The 18,425-nt window shown below is 39.8% G+C and overlaps 1 protein-coding gene across 3 annotated transcripts in view; it reads left to right on the top strand.

Moving 5' to 3' along the window:
- The window catches only part of LOC113032356 (zinc finger protein 236), a 60,776-nt gene that overhangs the window by 16,297 nt on the left and 26,054 nt on the right, over window positions 1-18,425 (top strand). For all 3 annotated transcript variants that reach the window (XM_026185245.2, XM_080307839.1, XM_080307840.1), the window contains 16 exons: window positions 2,882-3,004; window positions 4,056-4,229; window positions 5,072-5,249; window positions 5,371-5,643; window positions 6,382-6,585; window positions 6,686-6,818; window positions 8,241-8,501; window positions 8,607-8,827; window positions 9,698-9,799; window positions 12,178-12,320; window positions 13,066-13,169; window positions 14,906-15,057; window positions 15,301-15,477; window positions 15,731-16,034; window positions 16,704-16,807; window positions 17,469-17,912. In XM_026185245.2, coding sequence (XP_026041030.2) covers window positions 2,882-3,004; window positions 4,056-4,229; window positions 5,072-5,249; window positions 5,371-5,643; window positions 6,382-6,585; window positions 6,686-6,818; window positions 8,241-8,501; window positions 8,607-8,827; window positions 9,698-9,799; window positions 12,178-12,320; window positions 13,066-13,169; window positions 14,906-15,057; window positions 15,301-15,477; window positions 15,731-16,034; window positions 16,704-16,807; window positions 17,469-17,912 — 3,097 coding nt within the window. The remainder of the gene's footprint in view (window positions 1-2,881; window positions 3,005-4,055; window positions 4,230-5,071; window positions 5,250-5,370; window positions 5,644-6,381; window positions 6,586-6,685; window positions 6,819-8,240; window positions 8,502-8,606; window positions 8,828-9,697; window positions 9,800-12,177; window positions 12,321-13,065; window positions 13,170-14,905; window positions 15,058-15,300; window positions 15,478-15,730; window positions 16,035-16,703; window positions 16,808-17,468; window positions 17,913-18,425) is intronic.

Consider the following 18,425-nt stretch of genomic DNA (forward strand, 5'->3'; position numbering starts at 1 on the left):
ACTGATGATACCTTTCTGGGGCTCTTTCATATGCCCCACACTCTTCCAAACATACTTCAAATGCATCCTTTCCAGTGAATACAGACTTGAACCAGCTTCATCTACTTCACCAGTGGTTTACCCTCACAGGAAAAGCAATCAAAAGTTTTTGGTGTCAAGCTCAAAAGACCTATAGATATTTTTTTTTTGTAACTGCATTTAGATTAAATATTAGACTTACCTCATTTCCATATACTGCTGTGTTTTCAGTTATGGAAGTGTTCTTCAGCATTCTACCTACACGTTTGCTCAGTCTCAAGGATTTTACAGCTATAACATACAGACATATGTAGGACGTCTATGTAGAATGTAGACACAAAGCTCCCTCACAGCAAAGTAACACAACATCTGACTGAAATCTGGTCACATTTGTGGTGTACACTTGAGGGATTGAATTTTTAGAAAAGGAAGAAAATTGTAAAAACTAAATGGACAATTTATATTTTACTTCTTTATAAACATCATACTTCATGTCTGACACAGTGACTATATAATGTAGTAGTTAAAAATCTTTTGCCTAACACATGAAAGATCGCTGGTTCTAGCAGCAGAGCAACCATAAGAAGCTTACTTGAGGTCTAAAACAGCTTGAAAGAGTGATTTATAGATTGATGTATGCACTCTTTATGTTCATATGAAAGTAGATTTGACATAGTTATAGATATTGATAGAAGTCTACAGAGTGCAGTTTTACAGTTCTGTGACTCTGTCCATTATAAATAAGCTATATGCAGACATTAGAGCTAATTCTTATATTTTGCAAACTTTTTAATATATTGTATTCTTTAATTTAGTTCAGTCTTTAGTACTGTTCTTATTGACTTGGAGCAACTGTAACCATATCATTTCCTAAGGCAGTGGTTCCCAAACTTTTTTTGCTAGGCCCCCCTTTGTTTTACAAGAAAAATGTTAGCGCCCCCCCGCCACGCAAACACATCCTCCAACCACACGCATCCATATTTTGTTTTCAAACTCCATTGCGGTTTATTTCACACCTCATACATTTAGTAAACAATTAAGCAAATACAATCAAACTGCAATAAAATCTGGTAGTAATAAAATACACTACTAAGTCCACACTTAAATGGGTATTTTTGAAAACGCAGCTGCTTCTATGCGTTTGGGCCTCCGTCCACACGTAAACGACGTTTCAAATCACTGAAAATGGAGATTTTTTAAAACCCTTTTTTTGCGTTTACGTGTGGACGAGGAATACAGAGTTCGTTACGCAACGTCAAAGGTATGTGCCTTTTTCCACGTCACGCTGTGCGCCATGTTATTGTTTACATGAGATGAATTGCAGAATGGCAGATAGAGACAAAATACTGTTACTGTTAATCTGACTATCTTCAGGTTTTACACGCTTATATATACACATGCAGTTACTGTCCCTCCATTTAGAAAGGCAGAGACGTCACGGTGTGATTATTGTAAGTGTAGTTGTTTTTTCCTGTGTAATAATATTCAACATACATTTCTCAAAAAATGCCTCTCTGTGCAAAATGGGTTTAAAAACATAAACAACTGTGGGATACTGTTTGTCTGTGATTTGGACAGGAGGAACAAATTGTGGCAGGATCAGCCTGATATTATTTGTATCCCACTGTAACTTTACTGTGTAAAGAGCTAACATCTCCAAAATGTCAGCAGTAGTTAGTTATTACAAGAAGTGTTTGTGAACTAAAAATCAAGAATGTGGGATACTGTTTGTCCGTGATTTGGAGAGCCCAGCACGTAGTCACTGGGAAAACCAATTCGGCAGGGGAGACCTACCTTGGCACTTGTGCAGGTGAAGCCAAAGGGAAGATACACTTCACCATATTTTCTAGTCTTTGGCTTGGAAGGAAGTTGGTTTGGAAACATATTTAGCGATGCTTCATCTCCTGCTTTGCCTTTGTGTGGGAGCCCCGTCGAAAACCTGTCCATTATGCTAGCAGTGTCCAAGCGTTCTTTTTTAAAAAAAATTTTCATAGACCCCCCTAGGGTCGGGCCCCACACTTTGGGAACCTCTGTCCTAAGGGATTAACAAAGCATTCAGATTCTGATACTGATGATTCTGACACCATGCACTGGTCCTTAGCAACATGCGCTAATCAACATGCTTCAGCTTGAATTTTATTTTGAAGAAGCGTAGAAAGTTGTGCACCGCAAAGTGTGGTGAGTGGGGTCAGCTGTTAGTGAAGATTGCCTCGATTTAAAAAACAGCATGCACAAAGATGCTGTTTGTTCTCGTGATATTAGCCAGCTCTGATCCTCAACTCAAAAGTTCACATGTCGATTGTTTTCTAAGTTAGCAAGTCTGATGTCCGTGGGGAAACTGTGGGTATGAATGGACAGAAGAGAACCTTCAATGTAAATGTCGATTACGGGTCCATGATAAGACGACCTTGAAGGGAGACTTACCAGTTTTAAAAGTTTTTTTTATTTTTTTTATTTAATTTAAAAAGTTTTTAATACAGTATGTAGGATTTTGGAGCTTCATGATCACACCCTGTAGGCTTTTCCCCTGATGTTTAGAGTCAGTTTTACATCTACTTCAGGCACTTCAGCTCCATTATATGCAATGCTCACAGTAATCTAATTGATGTGTGGTTTTATTAGATTACCGCTATCATCATCACAATGATCAAGGGAATTCGAGAAACTAGTACCCAACCTGTGATTCCTAAGGATTCATAAACATATAATTTCATTGTTTATGAGGCAGTTTTTTTGTTTTTTTTTTATGAAGGAGAAAGTAAAGGTTTACCTCGTGTCCAGTTAAACACTCTGATATATGTGGAAATATTATTATATAGCTAGCTAGCTGTAATGTGCTTTGTGTGTTTGTGTTCTCTTACAGACCAAAGGGGTGCCGCTGTTCCCGTGCATGGACTGCAGCTGTGTATTTAAGAAACTTGGCAGTCTGAACGCCCACATCAGCAAAATGCACATATCCGTGATTGAGGTGCCATCCACCACTTCGGTAAGAGAAGGTTGTGTACCAAACGAGAACATCCGCTGGAAAACATTTCTTTGGTCCAGCATCTGAACAGAGGGTTCTTAAGTGTCCTGTGGTCCTCATGTTTAATGTTAACGAGACACCCTGGAGTTTGTTTCCCAAATTAGTTCATACGTAGGCTGTTTGCTTATACTTCAGAAAATTATGCTGTTTTTCTCTTTTTTTTTTTCCCTGAGGAAAGAAGTAGCTTCCCATAACTCGATTATGATCCAGAATTATTATCACTTTTTCAGTGTGCCAGCAGCAGGAAAAACAAAGTGCAGCACTAAAAAAAAACCTCAGCTGTATTGAATGCAGACAAGTCTAGTTTGATTCACTGTGGTTGGTAGCTTTAGCGAACCCCAGAGGCACTGTTACTGATAATGCTTCTCAAATTGTGGACTTTTATTTCCTTCTTTATCCAAAGATTACTGCACAGGATAAAGGGTTTTAGTTTTTTGTTTTAGTTTGTTTTTTAGTGGTAGATAATGGTTGTGGTTTGTTTTTTTTGCCATTGGTATTTCAATACATCCATGTCACCACTGCTAGAAACTCTAAAAACTTCAATTTTATTGCACTAAAAGAGCAGCACCGTCTTTCAGTTTTGACCTGGTAAAATATTTCCCCCTGCTCTAGAACAATCAAGAACAGCTGCTGCCAAATTTGACCTGGTGTACAATCATACAAAGCAGCATAAAGCCAGTCGTCGCCCTAGTTAGAACGAGAATGGTGTGTTTCCATTATTTGGTTGTTAGCAGGTTATTAATTACAGCCTTCATTATTCAGTGATGATCTACCTGCCATATCTACACTTAAACGAACCTTGTGTTGAGAAGTTGTATCTCCGTGTTAATATGTGCATAAATAATGTGGGCATTAATATTTTATTTAATAATCACCAGTGCTTTGTTTCAAGCTCAACAGAGCCACTAATCAAAGTTAAGTCATCCCACAAATTGTGACCTGTCCCAGCTCTTCGTCACGTTGCTCTGTGTCTTTCTTGGTCCCCTCACCTCTTTTTTTGTCTTTTTTATAGGAGGCTGAAACAACAGGTCAGGCTACAGGGGTGCCAGAAGTTGGCGAGGGAGTGACAGATGTCATCCAGCAACTTCTAGAGCTGTCAGAACAGGTCAGTGGGGAGACAGCCCAGCCCCAGCCCCCAGAGCCAGCTATCACAATGGAAACTGCTATTAACCAGGACATCCTACAGGTGAGTGGCGTGTAATCGCATGATTGTTACAATATAAAAAGCAGTATCCAGTAACAATCTGGACGACAATCCGCAGACCCAGCTTGTACATTACAGACATTAATCTTCACTCAATGAGAATGGACTTAAACTGCAGATAAACATGATATATTCAGACAGAAGTTTTGAACTAAAAAGACTCCTGAGTGATGAATGATATGCTCTGCTTTCATTTGGTGATTGAATGTCAAGATTTTTTCACTGTTCTGCAAACACCATCCATCCAGGAGAGAGGGCAGTTTAACAAATATGCACCAGGAACTTTTAGAGATGAGCATCATCACAGAGTTTAAAACGGCCTCTACTCCCCAGCATGATAAGATATGATTGTCGCTGAACTTTGCTTTGCATCATGGCTTTTTAAATTTTTTATTTTAGTGGCCATATTAAAATTATTAGTACATGAATAATGAGATATTTTTAAATAATCACTTTCAGTGTTTTTCAAAGTTTTAAGCAGCAATCGTGTTTTCGATTTTGCTTTTCCCGGAAATATTCTTTGCACTTTGTTAAAAGAACCTCGTTATTTACTGATGTCCACAGGTCCTGCACTTTAAAGGGTTCTCTTTCAAGTAAAAAAAATCCCTTGATTTGTAATGACATTAGTGTGTGTGTGTGTTTTACTTTTAAAAATGAAATGATTTTGTAAAGACGACTGTAATTTCTAAGTTTACACTACAATCACATCTTGATTGTTCGGTTGATTGCTTCTTTTCAAATCCATTGCTGTGGTTATTTGAAATTGCTTGTGTGTGTGAGGTGTGCATGTATATTAAAGTTGTGGTGGTCCTCTGGTACTACAGCAAGCGCTGGAGAACAGCGGGCTGAGTGTGGTCCAACCCCAGAGTGACGCCCCACCAAGAGAGTCAGAGAACCAAACGACCGATGGCGCTGTTGTGGAAAACAAGAAAGTGCAAAGTACAGACAAACTGAACAGGGAGAAAAAGAGGAGCATTTTTAAGAAACCTATACAAATGCCAGGTAGGAGGGGATATTTTACTCTTTATGAGTTTACCCTTTCAGTGAGATTCATTTAATAAATACTGTTACAGAGATAATTGTTTTTTTTTTTTAAAATAAAATTATGTTCTGCCCTTTCCAGGCTCCATCAGGGAGGAGGATGGCGTTCGCTGGCACGGATGCCCCTACTGCTCCAAGGAGTTTAAGAAGCCCAGTGACCTTGTTCGTCATATACGCATCCACACCCACGAGAAGCCTTTCAAGTGCAAACAGTGCTTCAGAGCTTTTGCTGTCAAGAGCACCCTCACAGCACATATGAAGACGCACACGGGTATCAAGGCCTTCGAGTGTCAGAGCTGTCTGAAGTGCTTCTCCACCTCTGGCAGCATGAAAGTGCACATGCGGCTGCATACAGGTGAGAAGCGGGTCCGCTTTGTGAAGGGGTCACACTTGAAGCCATAGCAACACCAGCACATTTCACTTTATAGAGTCACTCCGTATGTTACATTATTTACTTGTTACTCTAGCATAGTTACTTTAAGCATAAGTTAAAGGAGAAGTGTGTGGGCTCTAAATATGTTTCAGCCGCTGTTATTTAGAATAAATAAGATATGTTGTGGTAAATTATGCAACAAATTGCTCAGGCAGGACCTGCATAAATCTCATGGTGCCACTAAAGCTAGAACCCTCATTTGTATTCATGTATATACTGTATACGCTATATGTGTTTGAGCTACTATGTGCACTGGTGCATTCGTTTTTGTCTCTCTAATTGCTGTGTAGTGTCACTCTGTTAGGTGTTTACTTTAGTGCTGGTTGTGTGTTAGTTCTAAGGTAAAGTTTTGATAAATGTGTTTTCAGACGTATGTCTCCGAAGGCTTCATGCTTTCAAAGTTTTGTGTCTGTTTTGTTTCATACACTGTTACCTGCTAAATGAAGGCTTTTAACCTTATGTAGCCAAAATGAAAGCAAATTACGAGAGCGTATATTTTTATATGTGTTATGTTTTCATGTTGATTTAGTTAATAACTTTAAAACCTCTATGTGAGTTTAGATTTTCATTTTATTTTATTTTTCTGTTGTTGTTTAGAAAAAGTTATTCTCTAAATATAAATTTTCCAAAACATCTATTTTTTTCCCTGACTTGTTTAAGGTGTGAGGCCTTTCCCCTGCCCTCACTGCGACAAGATCTTTCGTACGTCGGGACACAGGAAAACACACATCGCTTCTCACTTCAAAAGCTTGCAGCAGAAGAAGCATAAATTTCCACGGAAAGCAAACAAAGCCAAAGTGTCCAAAAGCAACCTACCGCTACCAGATATCCCCTTGCAGGAACCCATCCTGATCACTGACTTTGGTAAGAGGGCATGGTGACAGGCACACATATTGGGCGATGCTGCATTATTTTCACCACACAGAAGGCTAGCTGTTGTAAGCTCACGTGTTGTTTTTAACAGGTCTCATCCCATCCCAAAACCCCCGCCTGGCTTTTCAACAGTACCTGGATGTTGTGGCCAATGACCGGCCATACAAGTGCCAGTTCTGCAGTAAAGCCTATAAGAAGTCAAGTCACCTTAAACAGCATGTCAGGTAAAGCTTCTATGTAATAGTGATGTTTCAGTGGATAGTCTCAAAGAGCGAGAACACAATGGCTTTTTGAGGGCCAGTGCAAGTGTTTTTTTTCATAATCTGTTGCTACTTGCTAGTTTCTTTTTAGAATACAACACAGGTGAAGAGAATTATGGTCAGGATAACCACGTATGTTGAAGGCTGGAGGTGAGAAGAGCAGAACAGAGGAGGCATCACTGACAATAGATCTGACATTTAACAAGTCAGATACTGAATGACAGGAGGACACCACAGGCCATCAAAAGAGGAGACATCTTTGGTTCTGAAATTAGTTTTTGGCAGGATCCACATTGTCAACCCGTTTTTAATGGTCCTCTAGGGATAAACCTTAAAAGTGGAAATAACCTGCAATTTGAATATTTTTCCCCCAAATAACAAAGTTTAGCAAACGCTTGACTTTTTAGATTTGCGTCTAACACGAAATGATTTCACACTGAAGTCAGCAGAGCAGCGTGTCCCACAAATCCTTTCTTAGCTGATCTTATAATGTTAGTCTACATAATCATATCAGAGAAGTATTAACAAGTGTGTACCGCTCAGCAAGGTTTCATTTTGCTTGTCTTAAGCTCATCTGCAGACAGAAGGAAGGAGAAACAGTGGAACAGATTAGAGGGAGTTGGAGGTTTGTTGACAGACATAATGAATTTGGTGAGAATGAAATAAATGAGATTGAATTCATGCAAGAGAAGAAAGAGAGTGTGAAGGGGAAGTACAGAAGAGTTGAAAAAGAGAAATAGCTATATTCAGCAAACCCACTTCAACCTGTAAATATATATACTCTTAATCCTTTTTCCCCCCAATTTATTTGCTTGTTTTACACCGCACATGGCTGAACTTTATTAACCTTGTTTCAAATGACCCTGTCATTTATGGATGGAGAGCAATAAGTGGTCTAATCACTCAGCTGCTCTGCTCTGTGTATCTCTGTTGAACTTTCTAGCCAATCTTTATGACAGAAATCTAGTCATTTGTCTTTGAGGATAATGATAAATAATGATGCTGCCATGTGTGTAGTGCCTTTTTAATGGCTGGTGCCTCATTATTCTTGTTTTCTGGCAGATTTTGAGTTCTAACTTGTAATGCAAGCTGAGGATCTATGTCTGCCTACCCCTACTGACAGTGCCCTTGAATTACCCATGAAGCTGTACTGATACTTAAAAAATTTAGGGAATTTGATTCAAGTTCACCAAGTAATATATCATCCTGACAGGTCATGCTGGACCATGCATAGTGATTTTCCACCTTGTACTAAGGATATACCAATGAATTCTGTTCCTTAGTATTGGCAGCATTCCTCAAAATCTCATCTACAGCAGTGTGCTAGTACCTTTTAGGCTGCTTGATGTCCCAATACACACTGAACCTGTTTTTGAATGTTGCCAGGTCTCATACAGGAGAAAGGCCCTACAAGTGTGTCCAGTGCAGTCGCAGTTTTGCCTCCTCGGGAGTCCTCAAAGCTCACATCCGAACACATTCGGGGCTAAAGGCATACAGGTGTTGTATGTGCGACACAACGTTCACCACCAGCGGCAGCTTAAGGCGCCACATGACCACTCACAGTGACCTGCGACCTTACATGTGCCCCTACTGCCAGAAGACCTTTAAGTCATCACCTAACTGTAGGAAACACATGAAGACGCACAGGTCTGATTTCTGACAGTCTGCTTTTTCACAGATGGATTGGACTGTTTACAGGGATGTTGTTGTGCTCTGTGAATGTATCAATCAGACTATGTCCTGTCAAACCAGGTATGAACTGGCCCAGCAGCTACAACCCCAGTCAGGAGAAGACCCCCTGGGAGCTGGCACTGTAGCCCATGACATGCAAGTGGAAATAGAGGGTGACACTCTCCAGCAAGCCCCGGCTGAAACAGCAGAGCAGCAGAGCATGCTGGGACTGAGCCAGACAGAGGTTGTAAATGGAGGCCAGCAAGTGACACTGGACGCAAACCTGACTGTACAAGGAGAAGGTAAGAGCAACTGAATTCATGTCATATTATATAATGGAATATGTGCAAGTTGTGAAAGATTCAGTAGAACTCGTGAAAGCTGTAACACTGAAACCTCATTTTGCAGAGAAAGCGTAGCATTAAATTACCAAATTCTTCCAAAAACTCTGTGACTCACCTTCAAGAAAGTTTTCTGAGGTAATCTGTGCGTTGTGTGAGTTAAGTTTCATTGCACTGAAAACTTTCAGTTTTCTTAAACGTGTCAGAGAGCAGAATAACTTCAATGTACCTCCCCATCGTCTCCATCTGTTTGCTCTGTAGACCAACACATATGGTTTCACGCAGTATAGCTCAGCACACAGCCTCCAGAGCTTTAGCACTCCAAGGATAGTAATAGAATGATTAGTAATCCCTCTCTAAGGTCCAGGATCTGGTCCCTTAAAGTAAATTGAAAGTCATCTCCAGAAAGAAGCAGCTCAGCCTAGCTGACATCTGAAAACTCTCTAGATTTAAAATGTACATCATGTAGTCAGGTTCCATAATCTTGACCTCAGCTCTCTATATTTGATAAGACTTCATTAATATACAGAAAGCAAATCTACTTTGCATTTAAAGAAGGTACACTGCTAAAAATAAAGTGTAGCTTACAGTATTTTAATATGATACTTATAAATAAATATTGTCACACATAACACACAGTTATTTTTGTTATTCTAAAAATGTTCTGTGCATGTAACTGTGCATGGTGAGCTGTGTTAGTTAGGGAATCTGCAATGTAACTTGCTTTTTTAACCTCAATTGAAAGTTTAACAGTGGAAATATTGTTCTACTGTTTGTTTCTGTGAGCACTAACTAACTTGTTGCTTTGCATCTCTTTCTTTGTCGTGACAGACTCATATGTGACTACCCAGCATGCTTTGCCTCAGAATATCAGCCAGTTTGAGACACCAGCACTTCCTCAGTCTTCGTTTGACCAGCAAGCTCTAACACAAGGTATAAACATAGCATGTGTGGGCTGTTATGTGACAAAGATAACATGGTATGTTTATTTGCTATATCGTCTGTGCAAAACACAGGTTCACTGTTTCAGAATTCAAGAACCAGTAATATATGAAGAGTAGTAGTAACTCGTGCATAGTACCTTTAGTTATATGCACGCTTTCTGTTATAAGGCTTAACTAACAAAGTGTAGGTATTGGCCATATTAGTTATGAAATCTCTTATTTTGAATTAATACCAAAGGAAATCAGTCACACATAAATAGAATTGGTGGAATAACCCTTACTTCAGCTTCACAAAGGTCCCAAATGACAGAGCGATCGTGGGAGAAAGGAAGACTCTTTACAATTCCCACAACAAACCGAGCAACAGTTAATTTCATCAAACTATATATACCCTCTACCAATGTGTCTGGTATCTCCATATGTCTTTTGAAATCAGTGTGTTCTCAAACACTTTTCTTCTTCTTCTTGCACTAACTCACCATGGCGGCTGACTGCTGTTGCCAGCCAGCTTCCTTTGAGATCAGCATCAAACATCTGTGAGGCAAACTGAACTTTTCAATTCTGTGAGGAGGTTCTCTGGGAGAAGCCCTGTATTTCTTGCTACTTTATATATGTGTTGTTTACAGTAACTACACTGTGGTTGATTGAAGGTTGATTTAAGGTTCACACACTGTTTCTGCTGCACATTTGGTGGCTCTTAAAAGTGTCACATAAAGAATGTGCCCACACTGCCACTTTATTAACGCTACAGTCACACTAGAGAAAACAGTGATTGAGGTCGCGGCGCGAACAAAAACATTGTGATCGGATACTTTAAGGCAGCGGTCCCCAACCTTTTTTCGCCACAGACCAGTTTATGCCCGGCAATATTTTCACGGACCGGCCTTTAAGGTGTCACAGATAAATACAACAAAATAAAACTAGTACCGGTACCGAAAAAAAGAAGATTTATTCATAACACACGTGAAAAGACCCAGAAAAACCGAGTTAACGATCAAAACGATAACAAAATAACGCTGAAAACCGATAAAAACCCTGAAAACTATACATTTCACACCTGAGCCTCAACTCTCGCGGCCCGGTACCAAATGACTCACGGACCGGCCGAGGCCCAGGGGTTGGGGACCGCTGTTTTAGATCATATCAGTGCTTTTTACATGAAAGCAAACATGTACACATCTGCCTTTACATGGTTAAGTAACTTTGTGACATGCTGAAGTTGGATTGGAGATGAGAAATCAGAAATGGAAGAGGAAAAAAATCAAACAATTTATTGTCTTTTTACTGGTGCTCCCCGGGCCTCGGACCAGGGATTGGGGACCGCTGCTCTAAGGAGCTTGGAAAGAAAAGCGTCTGGACTTCTTCAAGTTGCTTGAAGACGTTTCACCTCTCATCCAAGAAGCTTCTTCAGTTCTAAGGTCAAATGGTGGAGAGTCCCAGATTTAAAGCCCGGGGGGGGGGGGGGGGGGTGTACAATGATCTGTTGCTGTCTGCACAAATGCAAATTCACATTAGCTACTTACATTCAGAGTCCAGCCAGGGCATCATAGATTTGGAACATCTGTCTGCTTTTATAAATTAGATTAAATTACTTGCAAACCTTTGCGATTCTGTCCAAGGGTGATTGTAGCCGATCTCCAGATGGGAGACAGACTGCTTTCCTTCAGGCAACCCATGCAATCGCCTCAAACTGCATGCATGAATGCAAAAACAATTCAAGACAGTCACCTTGTGTTCTTTTAGCCAGTGCAATAATTGCAGAATATTCTTGTAACAGCCTCTAGGGTGTACATCACACAGCATCAGTTCAGCTTTAATTATGTAGCATGGCAACTGTTATCTCAAGGGAAGCTTTACATTGTAATGTAAAGACCTCCCAGTATTATAAAGGTAACCTAGAGGTCCCCAATGAGCAGGCGCTTTGCAGTAGTGAGGGGGAAAAACACTTTTATCAGGAAGAAGTGGAAAAAAAGCAAAGAGAGAAGAAGAGCACAGATAAACAAACAATACCAGCTATAACAATAAAACACCTTTCTGCTGCAGGCTGAAATCCCAGGGGCGGTCTGACACTTTGGAAGACTGATAGTGTTGAGTTCAGCTTTTTTTTTTTTTTAAATCAATAAAAGCCATCCTCCCTGATGGCTGATATTGTGCTGTGTAATGCAGATCTTAGACACTTTTTCAGATTTCATAGATTCCTATTATTATTCCTATTATGTTTTTAGTTGAAAAAAAGTGAAACATGTCTTGTGTTTGGGGTTTTTTTTTTTTTTTTTTCAGGTAGACCCAATATTGCTGTCAGCCAGAGGTTAGATCTTTGGATTTGACTATAAACAAGACTGATTATTCTCGTCTGACTCCATCTAGGCTTCACCATCACTGAAACAAGCTACAATCAGTCCCAGTTCTCCACAGTCCAGCAGCTGCAGGACTCCAGCACCCTGGAGTCTCAGGCCCTTTCATCCAGCTATCACCCTCCAAATCTGCTTCATGTCCCACCTGCTGAGGTGGTAAGTTATGAGTAGCTTTCCTTCTTTCATTTTAAATACATCATTACATTTTCATTAGTGTGCAACCACCTGAAACTAAAAATCGTGTTTTCACTGGGTTCAAATTAGCCCACTGGATCTGATATACAGGGAGTGCAGAATTATTAGGCAAGTTGTATTTTTGAGGAATAATTTTATTATTGAACAACAACCATGTTCTCAATGAACCCAAAAAACTCATTAATATCAAAGCTGAATGTTTTTGGAAGTAATTTTTAGTTTGTTTTTAGTTTTAGCTATTTTAGGGGGATATCTGTGTGTGCAGGTGACTATTACTGTGCATAATTATTGGGCAACTTAACAAAAAAAAAAAATATACACATTTCAATTATTTATTTTTACCAGTGACACCAATATAACATCTCCACATTCACAAATATACATTTCTGACATTCAAAAACAAAACAAAAACAAATCAGCGACCAATATAGCCACCTTTCTTTGCAAGGACACTCAAAAGCCTGCCATCTATGGATTCTGTCAGTGTTTTGATCTGTTCACCATCAACATTGCGTGCAGCAGCAACCACAGCCTCCCAGACACTGTTCAGAGAGGTGTACTGTTTTCCCTCCTTGTATCTCTCTCTATCATGCATATGTTATGCATATACTAGTGTCAGTAACCTCATTTATTCCCTGTCCTTGAAAGTGCACATGTATTTGTATGTGTTTTAAGTTGAGCCAGTATTGATCTTTTTTTTATGCAGACGAATGGGCTTCTTCAGCAGAGCAGTCAAAACGACCTCCAGTTGCCTACAGAGACACAGGAGTACCAGGAAGACTGTGAAGACAACACTAAGAGAGCCTACAGGTGTGTGTGTTTCCATGTACCTATACGACTGTCTTAAGAAATGACTCCCACCTCTTTAGTGTTTAAATTACTATCTTTTAAAAACATCATTAGTTTGAATTACAGCTTCCACACTTCCTTGCCTGTCTGTGCACCCATATTTCTCAAAGGCAGGTTCTGCAGTTTGTCTTTGCTAAATTATTTCAGAAATCTGTCAGGATAGAGGTCACTAGCTGAGTTCTAGTCAAAGGTCTCCTCTCCAGTTTTCTCTGCTTAGGCCAGATGATTCGGGACATTCAGTGAGATTACCAAAGCTGTTCTTGTTATATTTGCTACAAGTGACTGTACTTTAAAGTAAATCTTTGCCCATTCTTATGTTGTCCACAATCTGCTCTCTCTATCATCATGACTCACCTCCTCCTGGATTGACTACCTTAAGGCTGATCCATTACAGAAGTGATCTCAACCGTACAATGAGCAGAACCTGGTTTACACCACAGCATTTGGCATTCAGACTGAAGAGTTCAATTTTTATCTCATCAAAGTAGAAAATGTGCCCTTGTGTTGTTTGAGAGCAGTTTTACAGACCACGGGTTATTCGAGGGTAGTGTCAGTCTGCTCATTCCACCATTTAGAGCTGATTTCTGCAGCACTTACGCCTGATGAGTCTGGGTGCAGCACGTTTTCTGACATGATCATTGATCATAAACCTCTGCTAGGCTCTCCTGTCCTTTTTTCTTGATCTACAGTCTTGTTATTAATTTTGTGTCGCCTAAATCACCCAAACAATCTGTTTCCAGAGCCTAAAAAGATTAATGATATTAAGTGTTATAAGCAGTGACCTTGAGAAGGCAGATGGTTTATAACTTTGTCCTTAATAACCTTACCTAACTTTGTTATCAGTGTCTTTCAATTTAAACTTTTGCACAGATAAAGCAATAGTATTTACAGAGATTTATTCGCTCATGTGTCTCAGGCTTCTCATTATGTTGAAATGGATTGACATCATTTTTTGTCTACTTATTTTGCCTTATTTATGGATTTAACTGAAATGAAATTCAATATTATTGGTTTTCTAATTTATTTCTAGTTAGACAGTTGGTGACAGTTTGCTGTCTATCCATACAGTCCATAAAAACTGACCAGAGAATAGTTCAGTTTCTAAATAAATCTAAATACTTTAACTGCACTATGTGGATACTGCTACTGCTACTGGGCCAAACTCTTTTATATTCGAAAAGCTGAGCCTGTAGTTTGTACTAAATTATTCAGTTTAGCTCTGGCAGATGATGTAAAGGCTCACCTGACTGACGAGTGGTCTATCTTTAAAATACAGCCCAGGGCCTTTGCTTCATCATGACCTCTTCCTATGCCCTGCATTTCTTCTCTTTCTTTTATTATCATTATCAGATAATGCCTTATGCTTTTATGTGGTTTATGGTCATGTTTAAGAGAAGACTAACAGATGTTGCACAAAACCACCAGTTAAAATAAAACATGTTTGCGAAAGGCAAGCTGCTGTTTTCTTAAGCTGTCTTGTGTGTATGTCCTTTCTCTATTTCACAAATAACAAGGCAGTGTAGATCATACGTCCAGTGAAATATTGCTATGTTATTAAAAATGTAATAAAATAATTACATGTTAAGAATTGTTCCAATTCGCATAAATTACTCTCCCAGATCTGGTGAATAACAATAATTCATAAAGATTTACAGCGATTCATTCATTCATGTTGTTGCTGTTTTTTCCATCATCAGGTGCAGTTGGTGCAGTAAAGCCTTTAAAAAGTCAAGCCACTTGAAACAGCACGTGAGATCGCACACTGGGGAGAAACCATTCGGATGTAACCTCTGTGGACGAGCCTTTGTATCAGCTGGAGTACTCAAGTCCCATCTGAATACCCATACAGGTGAGCTCGAGGTCGAGTATGCCATGTTTCACAATGGCATCCTAATTTGCCTAAATTATCTACACTCTAGTCCTTCAAAAGTGGAATAAGTCTATGAACTAAACATACTAAACATGACATTGATTTCATTTTAATTTTTTAATTTGTAAGTCTTTTTCAGGGACTGGCAGTAACAGTAGTGACACCCTAGAGGCTGTCACAAGGATCACACAACACCTTACCTCTGTTCTGTCTTCCCAACAGGAGTGAAGCCCTTTAAGTGTAATGTTTGTGACGCCTCCTTCACCACAAATGGCAGCCTGAATCGCCACATGATCATTCACATCAAGTCTTTCAAATGCTCCATGTGTGATGAGAGCTTCCGGACCAGCCTGCTTTGTAAGAGGCATATGAAAAAGGAGCACGCCATGGACGATCAAAGTAAGCATTACTGCATTGAGTTATACTGTATTTATATTAAACTATATGGTCTCTCCATCTTACACTGTTATGCAGAGCTGTACATGCACCACTTTTCCTTCAGCGAAGAGTGCCACATTAATCAAGTACAACATACATTATATCAGGCTTCAGCTTGTCTGAGTGCATCTTTGTCTCAGTCCAAGCTGCCTTGCATCAAAAGAAAGTGTCAACCAAAGATAGAAAGTGAAAAAACTGACTCTGTTTATCACAGTTATAAGCCTGGAGTCAAGTCAAGATGTGGAAGAAGAGGAAAATGAAGAGGAAAGTGAACAAAAGACATCAAAGAGGAGGGGTATGGAAATTATCACGTTCACTGAAGAGCAGGCAGCCGAATTGGCGAAGGATCCCGGCGAGGAGGCCTCAGTTTCGGAGCGAATACTTTCCCAGTCGGCAGCTGAAAGAGATCGGATCAGTGAGATTAAAGACAAAGCCGTGGAGCTGGAAACCGAACCCAAGTTTGCCAACTGCTGCAATTACTGCCCCAAGAGCTTCAAGAAGCCCAGCGACCTCGTCAGGTAAATGTTGTGCTGCGTATATAAATTTAGAAGAAATTTGTTTGTCTGCAGTAGTCAAAGTCTGAATTGTGTGAGTGTTGATGGTTGGAGGCTTATAGGACTGTGGACCTTATTTAGTTTTACAGCACTTGTCTGAACTGAATAATGACACAGCATAATAGCATTAACATTGCTACTGTGTCCTCACACCCACAGTTGGGCTGTGAAAATGCAGTGGAGATTACATTAACCATCTAAAGGAAATAAGAAACAGCCTTAGATATAAATCATCAAGCTATAATTTAATGCATTAAGTAGATGTTGGATAGATTAACAACAAGCAATAGTTTATATGTATGAAGCCAAGGAAAACAAATCAAGGACATCAGAGAGGAGGTCAAAATAAATGCATTTTAAATCTCTTCAAATTCTGCTCCATGTTATTAAAACTGCACCACAAACACATTTTTTTCATGATCTTTTTCAGTTTCTCAGCTAAACAACTCACCAGAAAGATAAACTGTATGTCCATGGATGATAACCATTTGTATATATCTATTCATATTAGGGTGTGTCTTTACTTTATAATGCATTTAGTTTGTTTAAAAGAAATGTAATCATCACTTTGATATTCTCATGTGTCCTTGTGCTCTTGCAAGTATAACTATATCAATCCTTTTCAATGTCCAGACACATCAGGATCCACACAGGAGAGAGGCCTTACAAGTGTGACGAATGTGGGAAGAGTTTTACAGTGAAGTCGACCCTGGACTGCCACGTTAAAACACATACAGGTTAGTGGTTAATCAGTAGAATATGTTGCTGACTTGTTTGTGTCACCACAAACACCAACCATACCTTAAAGAAGCTGACACAGTAAGATTGAGCTCTGTTAATTCCGTTCGTTTTAGTAGACCTAGCTAGTCATATATTTGTATAACCCTTTTTTTCAAACACACAGTCAAGAATACATTCATACATAACATTAGGTTTTATAAAAATGGCTGTACATCGTAACAAGATGATGCAGTGCTTTAGTAATTTAAAATAAGAGCATGGACCAAAAAGGAGGCCAACTGCTGGAATACAGTCTCAGCAGATCGGCTTATACAGCTCATCTACTGAGACCTTGACATTTGTAGCCATTTAGATGTGATTAATAGCATCTTAAAATGCATTGTGAATTTTACAGGACAACGAGATCACTGAAAAGTGCACGCCTAAAGCAAGTTAATCAAGATAAGAGAAAAAAGAAAAAAAAAGTTTATTAAAAGTAGTAAAAGTTATTGGCTGACATTAAAGGTTTGACGTTTTTCTCTTTCTCAGATCAAAGAACCAAGACTAGATTCAAGATTCAAAATTCACATGCTGGTCAAAAATAAACCTGCGGTTTTTAAAGAGCAACGATTCATTTTCAGTTTGCCGCACATAACATCCTCTTTGTTTCTTATTCAGGTCAGAAGCTTTTCAGCTGTCATATGTGCAACACCTCCTTCTCTACAAAGGGGAGCCTGAAGGTGCACATGCGCCTCCACACCGGCTCCAAGCCCTTCAAGTGTCCCTTCTGCGAACTCCGCTTCAGAACTTCGGGTCACCGCAAAACACACATCCAGTGTCACTTCCGTCCAAATGGCGACGGCCGCAAATCCAAGCGTTCTTCCTCGTCCTCCAGTCAAGCCAGACAGGGTCAAGACCCAGCGACTGGGCAGGGTGTGGCTCCAAGTCAGGGGCAGCAGCCAACTGGATCAGAGGCTCTTCAGTCTGTGGGGCTACTGCAAACACCCAGTGCTGACCCCAGCATTTACCTCCCAGCTAACCAGGTTCTCACAGGACAGTTTGACCAGAATCTACTGCAGTCAGGACTAGTAGGACAGGCCCTCCTGCCCGCCTCCATGTCAGGTAGGGATAATTAATGAGCCATTACTTTAATGCTGTAAAAGAGAGAATTGCAGCAAGAACAATGGTGTTTTGTTTATAACACACCTTTGATTTTAACTGACAGGTCCTAATGTTTTCAGTAAAGCACCATAAGAGCACGAAATGAGTGAAGACTGGTGCCCAAATTTCAATATCCAAGATATCACTGTGCAGTATTATTGACGACCCACTGGCAACACATTTCTTGTGAATGCCACAAAGAGTTACACATTCCTTGGTAGAAATGATAGGTGTACGATTAATGCACCAACAGTTGGTTGTTGTCAGCAGCTGTGACAGGAATGCCCCAGAGGATCATCATTTGTAGTCTCATTGCTTCATATTCAGTTGGCAACATCAAGGGCAAAAAAGGGTTGCACCGCGGCACCCGATGTCAAGCAGACAAAAACACGCCTTCATTGAAGCCCCAGCGCAGTGCGTGGTTGTTTTTGAAGGAAATCGGTCTTTATGTGATGAGAAAAGTCTATCAAAGCA

Source organism: Astatotilapia calliptera, chromosome 11 (assembly GCF_964374335.1).
Source record: "Astatotilapia calliptera chromosome 11, fAstCal68.1, whole genome shotgun sequence".
Taxonomy (NCBI): Eukaryota; Metazoa; Chordata; class Actinopteri; order Cichliformes; family Cichlidae; genus Astatotilapia; species Astatotilapia calliptera.